The sequence below is a fragment of the Pseudonaja textilis genome, chromosome 3 (assembly GCF_049901715.1).
Source record: "Pseudonaja textilis isolate UNSWEBS1 chromosome 3, rPseTex1.2, whole genome shotgun sequence".
Taxonomy (NCBI): domain Eukaryota; kingdom Metazoa; phylum Chordata; class Lepidosauria; order Squamata; family Elapidae; genus Pseudonaja; species Pseudonaja textilis.
Window position 1 is genome coordinate 35,148,010 of NC_141992.1, and position 17,642 is coordinate 35,165,651.

The window sequence follows — 17,642 nt, forward strand, 5'->3', positions numbered from 1 at the left end:
CTTCCTATTTAATAAGATAGCCAAACCCCCCAAAGAGCAGTTCCTAGAATGTAATTTCCTTTTTGGAATAACCCATGATCTGAAACCAGCTAAATAAATTGTATCAGACTGATGAACAAGAGAACATAGATAAGACTTGCAACATGGGATAATGCAGCCAAAAACAACAGCTTTTTAAAAAGATTACATAAACCATAAGCAGGGAGACATACAGGTAATACTGGAGATTAACCAGTTAATTAATGCAGTCTTATGTTATAATCAAAGTCCTAAAAATAGTATAAAAAATGTTTTTTTTTTAATTTTTCTGTGTGGTCTTCAATAAATGTTTTACAAATCAATATACAAAAAATTAGGAGTTTATAGAAGGGTAATAAGGAAGGTAGCTATATATCTCTATAAATATACATATAATATACAAACATGCTGGATATTGCATTTATGGCACAATGTACAGATAAAAGCGTGAATATGACATTTAAAATCATTTCATCTGATACTTTTGTCAGATATAATGTGGAATCTTGCCATGATTTTGAATTTTATCAAAACTAGAATTTTTTTTCTGTGAGTTATTTGACCTTGACTTAAGCAGAAACTAAGAGGATGATTATTTTTTTAAAATATTGTCTGGTTTAATCTTATTCGAGAGAAGATGAATAGCAATGTTCTGGCATGGGATACAAAAACAAACAAATTCGAATGATATCCAAACCCAAAGAACCTGGAATAATTCAGCTACATGTTTCGTATTTTTAATAAGTTTACCTATTTGTCTGGAAGACAGAAGAGGTCAAGATATTGAACAATGAACAAATTACTCAAGAGGTTTTGTGTGTGTGTGTGTGTTTATTCAAGTGTTTTCCCATGAATGCAGGATCTGATTTTTTTTTTTTTTTCAGATGAAACAAATGTTAATTCATTGGTTGCTGGCTGAACCTGATGTTATAGTAGAAAACGGAAAAAAACACTCTTTGGATACGCTGGACTTGCTTAACCATTTGATTCATTTAACAACCATGTGATTCTCTTAACCATGATAATTCACATAAAGTCTGTTGTGAAAATGATCATAAAATTGAGCCAGGTGCTGTGGAGACGAATCTAATGATTGCAACTTACAACCAAAATTCCAGGCTCAATTGTGGTCATAAGTTGAGCACTACACATACATATATATTAAAATTTTATTTCAACTCCCTAAATATATTTTGCAGTAAATTTCCAAAATAATTAGGATGTGGACTCTGTCTACACAGAAACATTTGATTAACATATGTGTATATGATTGCAGCTTAAATGTGCTTTACTAAATATCCTTTTCTGTTATGATGGTTTAATTCAGTGAAACTTCAAGATTTTGAACTGGGTACAGTGTGTTAATGCTTATAAATCATTTGTGTTATTGCCTATATTTGAAGACTAGTGTTTATTAACCAACAGTTAATAATTTTTCTCTAGAAAGGGATTTCACTGTGGGACATTCTTCATATTTGGGATTGTACTATATAATTCCCAGAAAAACACCATTTTATTTTTATCCTTTTATGAAAGTGAAATTCTGAAACCAGGATTCTTCACAAATCATCACAACTGCAGTAACCAGGATTATTATTTTAGTAAGATCAGCTTTAAGGCAATAGAAGGAAAAAGCACCAGGACTATATGTAACATTCCCCACTTTATCTTCCATATTTTCAGTTTTCTCTCCTTATGAAAGCAGACTTACCACTATAGTCTGTCTATATAAAATCTTAGAACTCTAAAATGTTAACAAGAATTCTGTGAAAAAAGAGTAAAAAAATTCATCTGGGGATATACCATCAACCCGTACCTTTTAAATGCCCGAGAAATTTATTGTACCTTCTAACAATGAATTTAGCAACACTGCTACCCAAAATTACTCATAAATATACCCTCTAGAGGCTTCAATTGAATATAATGGGATCTAGCTCTAGATTATCCTGTTGCTTTCATAATGAATGACTTTTCTTTGGGAAGGCAAGCGACATGACGTTTCTAGTCTTGAAAAAAAAAGGAATAAAAAATTAAATTTTGTAAACCAATTTTCATAGCACTATGCTCAAGCTTAAACCTCAGGCTAGTTGAATTTGTTATGAATGGTCACTGCACTAGCAATACCGGTAGTACCAAACTCTTAGACTTATATACCACTTCATTGTGCTTTAAGGCACTCTTTACAGCAGTTTACAGAATCAGCATATTGCCCCCAACAATCTGGATCCTCATTTTATTGACCTTGGAAGGATGGAAGGCTGAGTCAATATCAGTATCGAACTCCTGACAGTGGGCAGAGTTAGCCTGGAATACTGCATTCTAGCCACTGCACCAGCACTGCTTTATTTGTTGGATCATTTATTTTTTTATTTTATTTTATCACTGCAATTTGATTCCTAGTGGTTCTGGATAAATACTTTTAAACATATGCTTAGGTGCATGTAGGAAGCATTGTTTTTGACTGATTAAAGTGGCTATGTCTCCTTGTATGATTATTGCTATGTGGAAATTTTTCCTGTCTCTACATGTGGATACATGTGTAGTCACACATTGCATTGGATAAACATGAATGGGTTATCTGTTTATGATTCATAATCTGTTTATGCTTTTTTGACAACATCTAAAAGATAACAAGATCGTTATGAGACAGACATTGCTATGTAAAGATAGCTTTTTAGTTAAAAACCATGGGAATAGAGTTGAAATCACTTTTTTATGTTTCTATTCAATTCAGTTATTTTTATTTGATATTCATCGACTAAAATGATCCGCTATCATAAAAACTAAGAGCTATAGAATGGTGTAATTCCTAAAAGGGCAGAATTGCCAAAGTTCTTGTTATCCTGGGTTTGCCATTTTTCTTGGACTTGCAGATAGATACACAATAATAACAAACTTTTATTTGGGGTGCCTTAATCTTTTAGGCGGCTAGATATGTTCTTATCGGTTTCACATTGCTTCAGCAGGAGAGGTGAGCAGCGGCAGACCCGACAGGCTAGGGTGCAAAGGAATTGCTGCCATTTTGCTGACCTGGTTTTGAGAAGAAGAAATGCAGTGAGTCAGTCACCTTTCCTCCCAGAAGAGCCACTTGCTCAAGATGTTGGTGGCTCCAGGAGAGGATCTTATAGGATTCCTTTATTTACTGAGAGAATATGGACTGGCTCTTATAAATGAGATGTGAAGGCTGGTGAAGGTGGTTTAGGGAACAAGGCAATCCAAAGGTTGCTCTTTGCCTGTTCTCTGGCTTCTGATGCAATTAGCAGCTCATCATCGGCAAGATAGGAAGGTTGGGTGGAGAAGCCACTGGCATGTCCTCTGGCACCTGCTTTTTGCTGGCAAGGGATCAAAGTCACCGAGGAGAAGTTGTAGGCATCTAGAACTGAGGAACACCTGGGAGGTACTCTAAAGAGATCTGGTGCTTCAAATATATGATCCATATCAGAGAAAGGAACAAGAGCTTGAGTAGAGTCATATGAGCTCTTCTCTGTATCCTCAGAAATACAGGACTGGGCACAGCTTTCCTGGACCTGACTCTTCTGCTTCAAAAGCCGCAAATCCTCTCTAAAATGGGGGTTAAAGAATAAATAAAGCAAGGGATTCACGCAGGCTGGCAGGGGTAGCACCACCAAGAGCACAGACTTGATGACTTCAGGGGTGATGAGAATGAGGCCAAGCATGGAAGAGAAGGTAAGAAAAGCCACCGGGCAGTAAAGAAGGCAATTGGTGAAAATGAGCCAAGCAACATGTTTGATCATAGCACAGTCCCAGACAGAGTCAAATTCACCTTTCAGCAGGTTGCAATAGAGGCAGATGTACGTCCCAGTGATAATGAGAAAGCAAAGTGTATTCACCAGCACCAAAGCTACCATGAAACCCAACATGGAAGGTTTTCCATCAGGAAGCAGGTGGGGCAGACAGAGAGGGGATGCTCCATACTCCCCAATGGAGAAGAGGGGCAACATTGCAGCCACTGAAGAGAGGATCAGACAGCTTAGGGCACCTGCTTTGACAGTGCCAAAGGAAGGAGTCTTTCCGTACGTCCGCATGCACGATACTGAAAAGCTGCACTGCACTGCAGCGAGGGTTAAGAGAAGAATGGAAGCTTCTGAAGCGAAAACAGACAAGAATCCAGTCACTTGGCACCCTGCACCCATCTCCCACCTGGCCCCGTATTTTGCAAAATGGCCAAAGGTGACTGCATCCACAAACGCTAGAATAGCACAGTATATCCCCGTCAACATGTTGGCTCCAGCAATGGATCCAATGATAAACTTGATTGGGGACAGATAGCCTGGCGAGGCAAAGACAACCACCGCAACCAGTCCATTGCAGAGCATAGAAACCAGCACGATCAACCAGACAGCCAGGCGAATGACCCAACTTTCAAACAGATGATCACAGGGCTTGAAAGGACCTGGAAAGAAAGAAGGAGCCAAATTACTAAAAAGAAGGAAAATCCACTGCAATAATGTGGCACAAAGACTGCTGAGCACCCATTCAAAAATGTCACCCATATCGCCTCACAGGCTTTTACAGATGATGATGATGATGCCAACAGAAGGTTACCAAAACAGAGAACAGCTGTTCCGAGGCTAAATGCACAAAGCAAAGCCGTGGTAAATTGTCTTAATTCACCACTTTAAAGTCATTGCTGCAATCAAAGTTTGGTTCATTTGGGATATTATATTTGGCTTCCACTAATTGTAGGAAGAAACAAATACATAAATAGAGGAATAAAAACTCTTGTAGATTATTGAAAAATCTGCTTATTTTGACCTCTGATTTCTACAGATGCCTTGTTTACACTTTGTGCTAAGTCAAAGTGTGGTTTCATTTTGGATTAGGGTATTGTATGTGATTTCTAAAGTATGTTTTAGGGCTTATGGTGACATGATTTTTTCCCTACAGAATGACTGTAGAAGTTTAAATCTTTCTTTCTTTCTTTCTTTCTTTCTTTCTTTCTTTCTTTCTTTCTTTCTTTCTTTCTTTCTTTCTTTCTTTCTTTCTTTCATCTATCTATCTATCTATCTATCTATCTATCTATCTATCTATCTATCTATCTATCTATCTATCTATCTATCATCTATCATCTATCTAGTCAAACTGTTGCATTCATTACCATTGCATTATTCCTAATGCAGTGACAAATACATTTCCTATCCTTCACAATAACACTTTTTAATGCCACTTTTATTTCCAGGCTTTTGTGGGCTTATGTGTCAAGATACTTAGAATCTCCGTAATTTTTAACAGCACCGATATTGTTGTAAATTATATTGTATGTATTTTGATAATGTTCTTACCGGGGCTGGGTGTACATTGGATGTTGGTACGTAGTTTTGAATCATCAGGATCTGCCTGGAAATCATCCAGGTCTAAGTCATCTAAACAGTAATAAAGAAAGGAAGAATTACAAACATGTTAATAATTTGTTTTTATACTGGGAATGAAACATTTCTCTTACTTTCTTAAAACCATGGCTGTTGAAGTGACATAAATATCAACTCTAGTGTATTATATGACTACTGTATCTCATAGAGCTCATCTTGAAAAAAATATGTTTGTGACTTAACATGCTAGGAAACTGAAGATAAACTAAACATATATAATAATTGTTAAAAACAAAAGGATAAAAACACGTTTCTAGATTAGGAAATTGTCTTTCTTTGAAAAATTAGTTCTATCAAGTTACATCTATAAAATAACTACTCTGCAGAGCATTAAAAGGTTGCAGTCTCAAAGGAGATATAGCTACAGTATGTCCATTAATACCAAATTGGCAGGAATCAAAGGATATTTCTGTGGAGTTCCCCTCCCCCTGAAATTTTGTTGCTTAGTTCTAAAGGGGCATGTTAGAATAATTCCAAGTCAGAACAGAAGAGAAAGTACTTTCAGAATTCTTTAAGTAAATCCCAGGAAAACTAGAACTATATTTTGCTCTTTAATTTAAAAAAGTATTTTTGTGCATGTCATATTTAATTTTCTAGGTTGCCTTGTGAACATTTTCTATTCTTTAGATTTTATGATAAGGGCATTGGGCAGTTCTTCTGGAAAACGTCTGGAAAGTTTTCTTAATGTTAGGTTTAACCACTAGTCCTGAATCATCAACAATTTAGGTCCAATTCTAGAGGTGACTCCTGTGACACAGGTTAGTAAAATGAACGGTATATTTCACAGGTACAGACTCCAATAAAGAGAATATTTGTAGTTCAGGGTTGAAATAAGATATCCTTGGTGCACTCTGAGCTTGGTTGTTTTATTGCAAATGTTTTATTACCCAAACTAAGTTACATCATCAATGCTAGTCCAGGTACAGACTTTCATCAGATGCAACTTTCTTTCCTTATTCTGGAATAAATGAAAAGCTGTCTCTGTAGGTTTTCTACTTTTGTCAATAAAATGATGTAACTCCTACCTTTAAGTATTTTTCTCTCCAATGAAGTTAGTTTTCTGTCTTCAAAAGAAAACTCACACAACACATAATAGCATGAATATTTCCAAGGATGTTTAACCCATACACATAAAAGACGGAATTTCAAGTCCCTGCTACTTCTTTACAAAGGTAAACCCAGATCCACCTCAGCTGAACTAGGAAGATGCTGGCACCCAGAGAAGGACCTGTTGCCCAGTAGTCTAGACTTTGCTGTTTATTTTCTTGAAGGTGTTGAGAACATGATTTGGAGCAGTTTTAGAAAAGGTGCATATTCTTTTCCCACAAACATCCTGGCAGAAAAGCAGTCTAGTTATACAAAGGGAGCCATACAGAGCTTCCATTGAACTTGCAAGCAAAAAATAACCTTGTATGCTATTGAATGCATAGCAACTCAGTGGTCTGATGCACACTATATGTAAGACCCCCTTCTTTTACTGGCTTGAATCAACTCTGTTTTCTAGCTCTGACTGTGGCTGAACTAAAGATTTTCCAGGAAGAGAAAAGAGCAAACCCTTCTTCCCAGGCATTGGCAAGCAGATGCAGAACCACAAGACTTCATTGTAGATGATAAATTAACGTGCTCCTTGATACCACCAAGTTACTGGTAGTGCTGGAAGGTCACAAAAGAAAATGTGATGATACTCATGTTGGAATAGTCAAAGTGGGAGTTCTGCTTCCCAAAGAATGGAAATTAATCCCTCTATCAACATGCTATAAGGAGCTTATAGTGGACTATAGAAGGAACAGATCAGACATCCCACCCTTGCTTATCAATGGAGACCGATGGAGTGCAGCAAGTGGCCAGTTTCATGGTCATGGTCATAATGTGCGCTGAAGATGGTGTTTGATTTCGTTGTATGAGGTGCAATGACAATAAAGCTAAATAAGTAAGTAAACTCATGACTACACAAACCATCAGGTAACTATCTGCAAGCACTATGTTTTTTGTACCCAAAAGCAGGTGACATAGGAATTGAGTGAGGAATGGGCATAAAGCATTCCTATATAGTAAATCAACCTACACTAGGGAAAAATGGTAATTGGAGCAGGTATCTAGATATCCTATTTTAAAAAACAGCAATGGCTATTTACTGCTTCATTGTGCTTTATAGCAGTGGTCACCAAACGGTAGGCCGCAGCTCACTGGTGGGCCGTGAGAAAATTTTGGTGGGCCACAGAGAAATCTCACCCCAGAGCACTCCCCCAAAGCAATTAATCCAGGCTGCGCAGAAACACAAGGCTGCGCCGCTGCCCACATGGCCCATGGGAACCCGCCCCGCCCACTCACTCCTTACCCGGCAAACATGCCTGCTAAATTGCTATTTTTCCTTTTTCCAACCATCAGGTGTTCTGCTGTGCCGGGAGATTTAGCTAGGAAGCAGGAAATGATTGTGAGCAACTCAATCTGCCTGCCTGCTTTGCCTGATTTGGGGTAAAAGTTGCTCTTTTTTAATAAAAAAAATCAATATTTACATACATGGTGTGTTGTGAGTTAATTTTGTGAGTTTGCTTGCAAGCAAATTTTAAGTGACAGACTGAGCTAGCCAATGGCAGATAGATAGATCTCTAAATGAATCTGTGATTCTGCGAGCAACTCAATCTGCCTGCCTGCTTTGCCTGATTTGGGGTAAAAGTTGCTCTTTTTTAAATAAAACATTAAATATTTATATAAATATTTATAATATTTACATACAAGCCATGCCCAGCCAGTCACATGACCACCAAGCCATACCCACAAATTAGGCCACGCCCAATTAGTGGTCCCTGGGATTTAAAATTATGAGTTTGGTGGTCCCCGAGGTCCAAAAGGTTGGTGACCCCTGATTTATAGCACTCTCCAAGCCAGGGCTGTCAAACTCCCAGCCCACGGGCTGGATGTGTCCCATGCTGGCCACACCCACACCTGGTTTAGTGAAGGGGAAAAAAGTCCCGATACGTCATGTGATGCTGCCGTGACGACATGAGTTTGACAACACTGCTTTAAGTAGTTTACAGAGTCAGCATATTGCCCCTAATAATCTGGGTCCTCATTTTATTGAACTCAGAAGGATGGAGTCAACCTTGAGCCCATCAGGATCAAACTCCTGGCAGTGGGCAGAGTCAGCCTGGAATACTGGATTCTAACCACTGTGCCACCAGAGTTCCTATTATTATTCCTTTATCTCCAAAAATGTAGAGTAAGGGGCTAGATGGAGGAAGTTTATGATAACACAAGACTACCAATTAAATATAAATTCTACTCAAACCCAGAAACCATTAACCAGATTGCAAGCAAAGACAATCTTGGAACCATATCTACCAAATCTGAGGAACTGTTTGCATAGCTATAATATAATTATAATATATTAACACAGTATGATAAGACAGCTATACTTTAGGCCATGATTTAAAAACAGGAGAGTTAGCAAGTCCCCTCTCAGTCGTCTGCATCAAATAAGTTTCTCATTTCAAGTCCACTCTCAGTCTAGTCATTGTGTCTGTGTGTATGTGTTTGTGTGTGTGTGTGTGTGTTGCATGTTTGTGCAATCATGTCATGCAGCAAACAATCAATGTGGTGGTTTGAGAATTCATATACATCCATCAATGTTTTTGCATATCACTTGCAACTTCATAGAAATCCCCACCACCACAGAGAGATTTGGGTACTAGATAACTCTTCTACCTAGCAGCCACAAGGCATCTAGTTAGATAGATTTTTTTTTTCCTGAAGTGAATCTAAGTCTTTCTTTTGAAGTACTTGTACAGAAGCTGTGATAAATGTCTGAGACTAGTCACATACATTACAGAAGCAGTGGAAATGTACAGAGGGAGTGATTGCCATTTACAGGTAATCCTTGGCTTGCAACCATTCCTTTAGTGACCATTTAAAGTTATAATGGAAAAAGGTTAGTTATAACCAGTCGTTGCACTTACAACATGAGCACCCTGAGGTCACGTGATCACATTTTGGGACTTGTCAACCAGCTCACCTGTACAGCTGTTTGCAGCATCCCTCAGTTATTTGATTGTGATGGTTTATACTTTTTGTCAATTTCCAGCAAAAAAAAAAAAGAACAACCCATGGATTTATTTAATGATCATAACATTTGCTTAATAACTGCCACAAAAATATTGTAAAATTGGGTCCAGTCACATGGGGACGGTTTAATGACTGCAACAACTTATAAACCATAATTGTGGGCTCAACTACTGTCATGGGTTGAGGACTATCTGTATTTGGGGTATTTGTTTATTATTAGAAAGCCAGGTTGTTTAAAGCTAGAAACCAGGAGAGCATGAGCTGAATGAAGCCAGTTGGGTGACTTTGGGCTTGTCATTCTCTCTCAGGATTAGGAAGAAAGCAGTGACAAACTACTTCCAAAACTCTTGCCAAGAAAACTGCAGGGACTTGGTCCAGGTAATTACCAGGAGCCAGTGAAGACGGTGCACGCACACACACATGCATGCACATGCACACATGCAAACACCTACGAACACACGGGAATTGAATGGGCAAGTGCTTAGGGGTAAAGGTAGACTTTCAGACAGGGCAGCCCAAAGGTGCTTAAAGCTTCAGAGGTCAGCCTCGGCACCTTAGATGCTGGACAATTGGTTGCCAGCACACTATTACCTTGTCCCTATATTTGGTTCCTATTAAAAATCTGTTGTACCTTCAAAAGTTGATCATAAGAAGCTGGGGGGCGCATTATAACTTCAAATAGTCACTATGTGACCAGTCATAAGTCAAGGACTACATGTAAAAAGAGCTTGGGTAGACTTTCCTTTTCAGTAGTATTTGTTATTATAAGCTGTATGTCAGATTTTGCAAATTTAAATTTTGAAAGCCTAAAAGGCAGAAGCAACCTAAAACAAAACTTGATCTTACAATGATCAAGTCCCAGGGTCCTCTTGTAGCCATCATCATCCTCAGAACTCATGTCCTCCGAGTCCCACTGACTAGAGATTTTGAAGAAATTGCCACAGGCTCCATAGGCACAGCACTGGTAGGCATAGGGAACCTCCAAGACCCTATGAAGAAGAACATAGGATGATCAGTTATGATATACTGCCATTCTGCACCACATGGGCATAGAAACAGATTTTGGAACTAAGCTGGCTTTTTCCTTTTTTTTTTTTTTTTTGAAAATTGTACATGGGAAAGGATAAAGTTAAGCTGGAGAATTCTCAGATCAAAGATCTTGACCCTTTAACACTCTCGCAGTAGAAGGGCATTTTGCATGGACATTTTTCAAGCAGACTTAGAAACAATGAATCCTTTCACACAACTACTAAAGGTACAGAGGGCCATCATTCTAAACATAGCAAGAGACCAATGTCTATTAATGGACATCCAGCACAATAGTCATGCTTATTGCATTCTCAGTATATCATGTAGTATAATAATGAAGACTAAGATTATGCTATCTATACATGTCAATCCAACTAGTACACAGAAAAAGGGCAATGAGTAAGAAGCAGGAAGTGCAAAAACAAAATTGTTTAGTATACCTTTGCTAAGAGTATTAAAAGTGACACCCTTTTGGAAGTTAGCCACTCAAATGTAGTTATTCACCATCAGTATTTCATAGCCTTTTTATCTTACATTCTCATGTTTATTTTTTTGGTTTTGCTTTGTTATGAGTTTGCATCATGTTATATTGTAAACGGACAATTCAAAACTTTTCAGGGTCAGAAATTTAAATTGGTAAAGGTAAGAAATTGTTGTTGTCTAAACTGCTTCTTTTGATTCTGGATATGTATGCATGTATGTATAAATATGTAAATCTTGATTAATTTAACCATCACTCCCTCTCTCTGAAAGCTAATTTTGTAGATAGGGTTAAGGATTCCTGACAGATAATTTCTAGCACCCGTTTTTATAGAACTGTATTTCCCAAGATTGTTTGGGAAAGATAAAACAATTAAATGGGCACAAATAAATATATGTTCATGCCCACTCTTATTATGCAAATATTTGCATAGTTTATTACTTTATATTCCTGCATATACAGAGAACATTCAGTTTCTTTATAGAACCAGAACTAATCCTTGTGTTAGCTGCCTGTATCATAACTAAATGGCTGCTTTCTTTGTATCAGATTGATAGGTTACCATGCTGATTCCTTTGTGTATGTGAGTTTGGATGATGCCCATGACAAGCCATTCAATGGCTCATCAATTTCTCAAGTCAATGATGAACACAGAGGGCAAGCAGGAAGTTACAACTGCTCAAACCTTTAGCTGAACTTGAATTATATGGAAGTGCTAGTAAAGACTTAGAGAGCAAAAGACAGATCTAAGTAAATTAAGTTTTGGCCTTGGTAAGCCAGAAATTAGAAATGAAGCCCACCGTATCTTGGGGAAATTTTCTTTAGTGAATGCTTCAGACAGTGCAGGATTGCCTTTGAGTTTCAGATGAGTCAGTCCACCCAAGCCAGCCAATGGAAGCATCACCAATTGATTGTCAGTCAAATCCCTGTGACAAACAAAAGCACAGGACCTATTGGAATAGATAGAAAGAGGCTTGGAGGACTCAGTGCAGCAGCATCTCGGAACACATTTGATTTAGCCTTTATACACTTGCTACTTGAATTAAGTTTTGCATTCAGTTCTTGATTATTTTAAAGCTAATAAGTATCTTTGGGGTGAGTTGTTGGGCTACTGCTGTGAATAAACCAAGAAAGAAAGTCTAAAGCATGTGTCTCTATCGGGATTAAGAGCAAACTGATACCTATGCTTTTGTATGTCTTTTAGAACCAGGGCTACACCAGGTAATAAATTAATAGCAGTGATGAGTTGGGACTATGCTGTGCTTGTACTGGATGGAGACAGGCAGGAAAAGTCTGATCTGTGGTTTGGCCTTGGAAAGAAGCAGTTATGAGTGCCAACCTGTAAGGTGAGAGGAGATTAAAATAGCTTCTCTCCAGTGGTGGGATTCAAATTTTTTTACTACCGGTTCTGTGGTCATGGTGGGCGTGGTGTGGCTTGGTGGGCATGGCTTGGTGGGCATGGCAGGGAAAGGATACTGTAAAATCTCCATTCCCACCCCATTCCAGAGGAAGGACACTGTAAAATTCCCATTTCCAACCCACCCCACTAACCTGCTTTCCAGCTCCATTCTCCTATGCAGGGCAACAAAAGAAGATCCAGCCGATCAGCTGGGACTCAGGAGGCAGAGAATAGATGGGGGCAGGGCCAGTCAGAGGTGGTATTCCAAACTACTCAAAATTTCCACTACTGGTTCTCCTAACTACTCAAAATTTCCACTACTGGTTCTCTAGAACTGGTCAGAACCTGCTGAATACCAATTCTGATATACTGTAGTTTTTTGATAACTTAGAAATGCAATATGAATGCTTAGTTCTATAAACAGATTTAATGTGTTCCTTTTAGTCTCATACATGGTTGTAGCACATTAACATTGCAGAACATGGTAAACATCAGTATAATGATCTGTTATACTGTGCAGACCATTTTATTAGTCTCTGATGGCTACTCACCTTATAATCATAGCTTTTATAGAACTAGTGGCTTACTAACACGTTTGGCTTACATTAGTATCTTTATATTTCAATTTTCTACAAAATGCAGTAACTAAGATAGATAAAATACAAAGACCCATAAAGCAAAACAAGGGACAACAATGAATTCCCAGGAAAGAACCTAGACATTTTTTTTTGTAAAAAAGCATATATTCCTATATTTGTGATTATGTACAATAAAGGAAACTACATTGTTATGCTTAGTCCATCATTTTGGCAGCTCTGCCTTGCTTTTTCCCTGTTACAGACTCTGATACTACTACTTATGATAGCAGTGTAACCAGACTTGGATATCTCATTGCAATCAATATTATATCCAAATATTTCCATCTTAGAAGATGAAGCTTAATAGTTTGCTATTTCTATGCAGGCTATCCAAATTTGTCATGATTCTTTGAAGCTCAGTTTGTGTACCTGGTTCTCTACTTTCAGCCATCATCTTTAAAGAAACCAAACAGATTTTTCTTTTTTCTCCTTCTGTTCATGCATTTTATATCTTTCCCATTAATCATCCATTTGTGTTTAAGGAATGAAAAAAGGGAAAGACACCCTTAAGACAAGCTAATCACCAAATTGCTGCAATAGCTGATATGTCCATATAATTTACTTAGCAATAAAATCAAAGTGGTTTAGATTTTAAAAAATGGGAGAAAATACAGCTATCGATGTTAGGGAGAATTGCGGCCATCAAAATGAATATTTTACCAAGACTACTTTTCCTCTTCCAAACAATCCCCATAAAATTGGATAAAAAATTCTTTACGGATTTAAATAAAGTGACAATGAAATTTGTTTGGGCAAGGAAAAGAGCAAAGATAAAATTGAGTGCATTACAGGATAACAGAAGCAGAGGTGGATTTGGACTCCCTGCCTGGGAGATATATTGCAAAGTGGCAGGACTAATGTGGATTAAAGAATGGGCCAATTTAAGAAATAAAAGAACCTTAACTTTAGAAGGACGTGATTTGCAGGTGGGGTGGGGTGGCATGCCTTCATGTGGAATCCAGGAAATAAGAGTCAAACATATTTCCATAGACATGCAATTCAAGATTCATTACTGCAAATATGGTGAGATATTAAAAATAAACATTATATAAAAATTCCAGGATGGGAGGCCTTAATACAACCCAATGCACTAGAATTGGAAAAATGGCTAAATACTATGATGTTTTAGACCCCCAAGGAATGTTAAAAACAAATCAAAACCTTAGGAACCTAGGGTTGAATATAGATTGGTGTGCCTTCAGCTAAAAACAAGGTACAAAAAAGATGTGGAAGAATATGGAATAGAAGTAAAACCAAGTCAATTAGATAAACTCCTAGAGGGTACAGAAGAAAAAGTAATTTCAAAAATGTATAACTATTAGAGTTTGAAATGGCAGAGGAATTGGTGAAGCACCCAATGATAGCATGGGCAAGAAATGTAGGACATAATATTAATTTGGAGGATTGGGAAAGAATTGGAAAAAAATTACAAAATAACAAAATTGACAGTATATAAAGAGAATCAATATAAAATGTGTTATTGATGATATCTGACCCCTTCAAGATTAGCCAATATGTATCCCAACTTAAGTCCACTTTGCTGGAAATGCAAACAAACAAGGGGCACCTTCTTTCACGTATGATGGCTTTTCCTGAAAAGTAAGAAATATTGGGCAAAAATACGAACATGGATAAAAGAAATTACAACCTTTCAATTAGAACTTAAAGCAGAAATATTTTTATTGGGAATAATAAAAAGTGAATACACAAAAGAAATAAAATATTTAATTTTGCATATAATTACTGTAGCAAGACTATCACTTGCACAGTGTTGGAAAGGAGACCTTATGCCAACAGAGAGTTTAATAATCCAAAAAGTCTACGATTGCGCTGAAATGGATAAGCTTACTCTAAAATTAAAAGAAAAGGAAGACTCAAAGTATTATACTGTCTGGGAAAACTGGTACAAATCGATAAACAACAGAAACCAGTGAGTAAATAAATAAGGAGGGAATAGTATTAAGAGGTTAAAATATGAGTAATGACCAGATATATGAAATAAGTATTAGAATAATATTTGATATATAAGCACCATCTAATTAATATGTAATGTGTATAGTGTTTTTTGTTTTTAATGAAAAGTTTTGTATTTTATATTTTGTATTTATCTTTTTAATATGTAATAAAGTTTTTGTATTAATTTTTTTTAAAGAATCAAAGTGGTTTGCCATAGCCTTCTTGTGAGACATTTCCCAATCACCCCCAGGCTCAAATGTCCACGGAGAGCATATATCTGTCCTATGCAATATAACTTACAGCTTGATGAGGGAATGAAGCGTCAGAAAAGCTTCAGAGTGGATAAACTGAATGTAATTCCAACTCAGGTCTCTGCAAAGCAAAATACATATTGTGATGGGAAATATGCTTATATTAGTTTTTTCCAACTTGCTGCTCTCTAGGTAGCAATTTTATTCACAATAATTGGTTTTTATATATTTAATCAATTTTGTTGTCTTGGAATTATCAGAATTATAATCCAACATATTTAGAAGGCATTAGAGGGGTCAAATATAAGACTATAGGTGCTGATCCTGCTGCTTTGCACAATTACCCATTATAACCAAAAACCATATGTTCACTTTAATTATCGGAATTCCAACTTCTTGAAAGTCAAAGAAAATTTCTGAGAATTCCTGAATTGTGCTCAGAGAAATTCACATTTGTGTGAAGATTTATGGATAACTTTTCTTTTGCAGAATATCTGTTTTTATTAATCACACATGTCTTTATTGTAACTGTGTTGGAAACCCATTTTTAGCAGCCATATTTTCTTACCTGACTTTGTGTACAACATAAACACTTACATTATATAGTTTATACAATTGGTTTATCTAATATTTGCAATCTGCTGTGAAGGACATTGATTAGAGGAAGGCACACAGTACCATCTAAACCTTAAACCACAATTCCTATCAGCTTGTGCTGGTATAACCAGTGGCAAAATTGCCTGGCACTGGGTTTTAGATGTAGTAGGGAATGTTTTTTTTTTTAAAGAAATTACAAATACAAAGTATCTGGTAACATAACAAGCTATTTGAGGTGGCCAAATAATTTCTGGGAGCGGGGGAAAACCCTTTATATAACAAAGCTGCTTTCAGAAATTCCAAAGACGACTTATTCCCAATTGTGCCCTTTGCATGCAAAATTATTTCCAGTTAATAGATAATTAATGATAGACTTCTCTCTCAGTGAGGAGATGGAGGAGATTTTCTTTTCCATCCCCATTTCTCATTATACCTGCAAGTGCCCCAGATATGATGAGTAAAAGAAAACTCAGGAAGTATCAAAGTGGCCTAATTATATGATGCCATCTGTATAGTTATTGCTTTCCATATGCCATTGCCTTTCCTAGTTCATGTATGGTACTTAACTCAGGGCTACCACAAATAGTCTTCAAAAGTTTGGTGACTGATAGATAATTTACTGTCATCTAGTGGGCATCCAAATATTTTCAGCCCAAATAGAACAATATGGCAGCATAAGGAACAATGAACATGGAAGTAATTCTCCATATGGCGGCTTACACAAGTTGTCTGCTGTTGGCACTTTTGTTTCTGCTATTATTTCATTTGGAAAAAGCTCTTAGAAACACGAACATTTTTCCTGGTTTCCAAACTTTAGACTTCTAGTGTGTATGTGAGATTGTGTGCCTCTACGCGCATTTGAATAAAGTAATGTGGTCTGTTAAAACATCTTCTAACCCATTGTCCAAAATCTTTAGTCGGGAAACTGGTATAGGGAAAGGGGCAGAAATCAACACTCCGGGCTTTGAGGTTAAAAGAATTGGCAAATAACTACTTTTTGCAGAGCAGTTAAAATAGTTGACAGGCTAGCAAGGCAGATTAATGGTGAATCTTGTTCATTAAATATTTTGTAGATTAAAAAAAATGGAAATATTTTAGAATGTGCATCAGTTTCTCCTCCTGTTTATGATTTTGAAAAAGGTATCATATCATAGTTTTTTTCAGTTTGTGTGAGAGAGATGACACAACAAAGGCAGCTTTCCCAAGTGTGACGTCTTCCAGATGAGTAGAATTTTCACTCCCCAAATGCCTACCCAGCACAATCATTAGCCATGCTGGCTAGTGATTGCAGAGTCAGGGGGACATAATATTATAATCCAACGTTTTTGGAAAGTACCAGGTTGGAGAGACACTGTAATTTTATGTTCATACTTTAAATTCATTTTGTAGAGTGCTTTTGTAGGCCTGGTTCTATGCTTAACTGCATTGGGATCATATGTTGGGTGACCATGGACTAGCAGGCCAACTTATTTGAAGAATTCTTTATATAATTGAGCCTGTAATCTTGTCAAGAGCACAAAGCCTTACTCAGTTCACAATCTCCTGACTCTTTTCTTTTATCACAGAAGGCCCCGAGAGCTTCCCTGCTGGCTGTACTTACAGGGAGTGGAGGGCTGTGAGCTGCCCAAAGGTGTCTGCTCCAATTTCGTGGATACAGTTGTGCTGAAGGCCACTGCAAAGACAGAAAGGCAGCAATGAGAGAGAAAAACTTGCTTCACTGGCAAAAGAAGAAAGCACTTCTGCGAAGAAGGTTACATCTATTAAGAATTGCATGGGATTCAAATTTCAAGGGGAAAAGTGGGTCAAGGAACATACCCACCC

The 17,642-nt window shown here is 37.3% G+C and overlaps 1 protein-coding gene across 4 annotated transcripts in view; it reads right to left on the bottom strand.

The window, feature by feature from the left end:
* Positions 1–2,727: 2,727 nt before the first annotated feature.
* Positions 2,728–17,642, bottom strand: part of LGR6 (leucine rich repeat containing G protein-coupled receptor 6) — a 143,995-nt gene continuing 129,080 nt past the window's right edge. For 2 of the 4 annotated variants that reach the window (XM_087929253.1, XM_026712966.2), the window contains 6 exons: positions 17,422–17,493; positions 15,274–15,345; positions 11,781–11,906; positions 10,317–10,459; positions 5,322–5,402; positions 2,728–4,432 (listed from right to left, as the gene is read on the bottom strand). In XM_087929253.1, the coding sequence (XP_087785379.1) occupies positions 3,183–4,432; positions 5,322–5,402; positions 10,317–10,459; positions 11,781–11,906; positions 15,274–15,345; positions 17,422–17,493 (1,744 nt within the window). In that variant the 3' untranslated portion in view covers positions 2,728–3,182. Of the gene's footprint in view, positions 4,433–5,321; positions 5,403–10,316; positions 10,460–11,780; positions 11,931–15,273; positions 15,346–17,421; positions 17,494–17,642 lie in introns of all 4 variants that reach the window. The other 2 variants (XM_087929252.1, XM_087929251.1) reach the window with 1 other exon arrangement.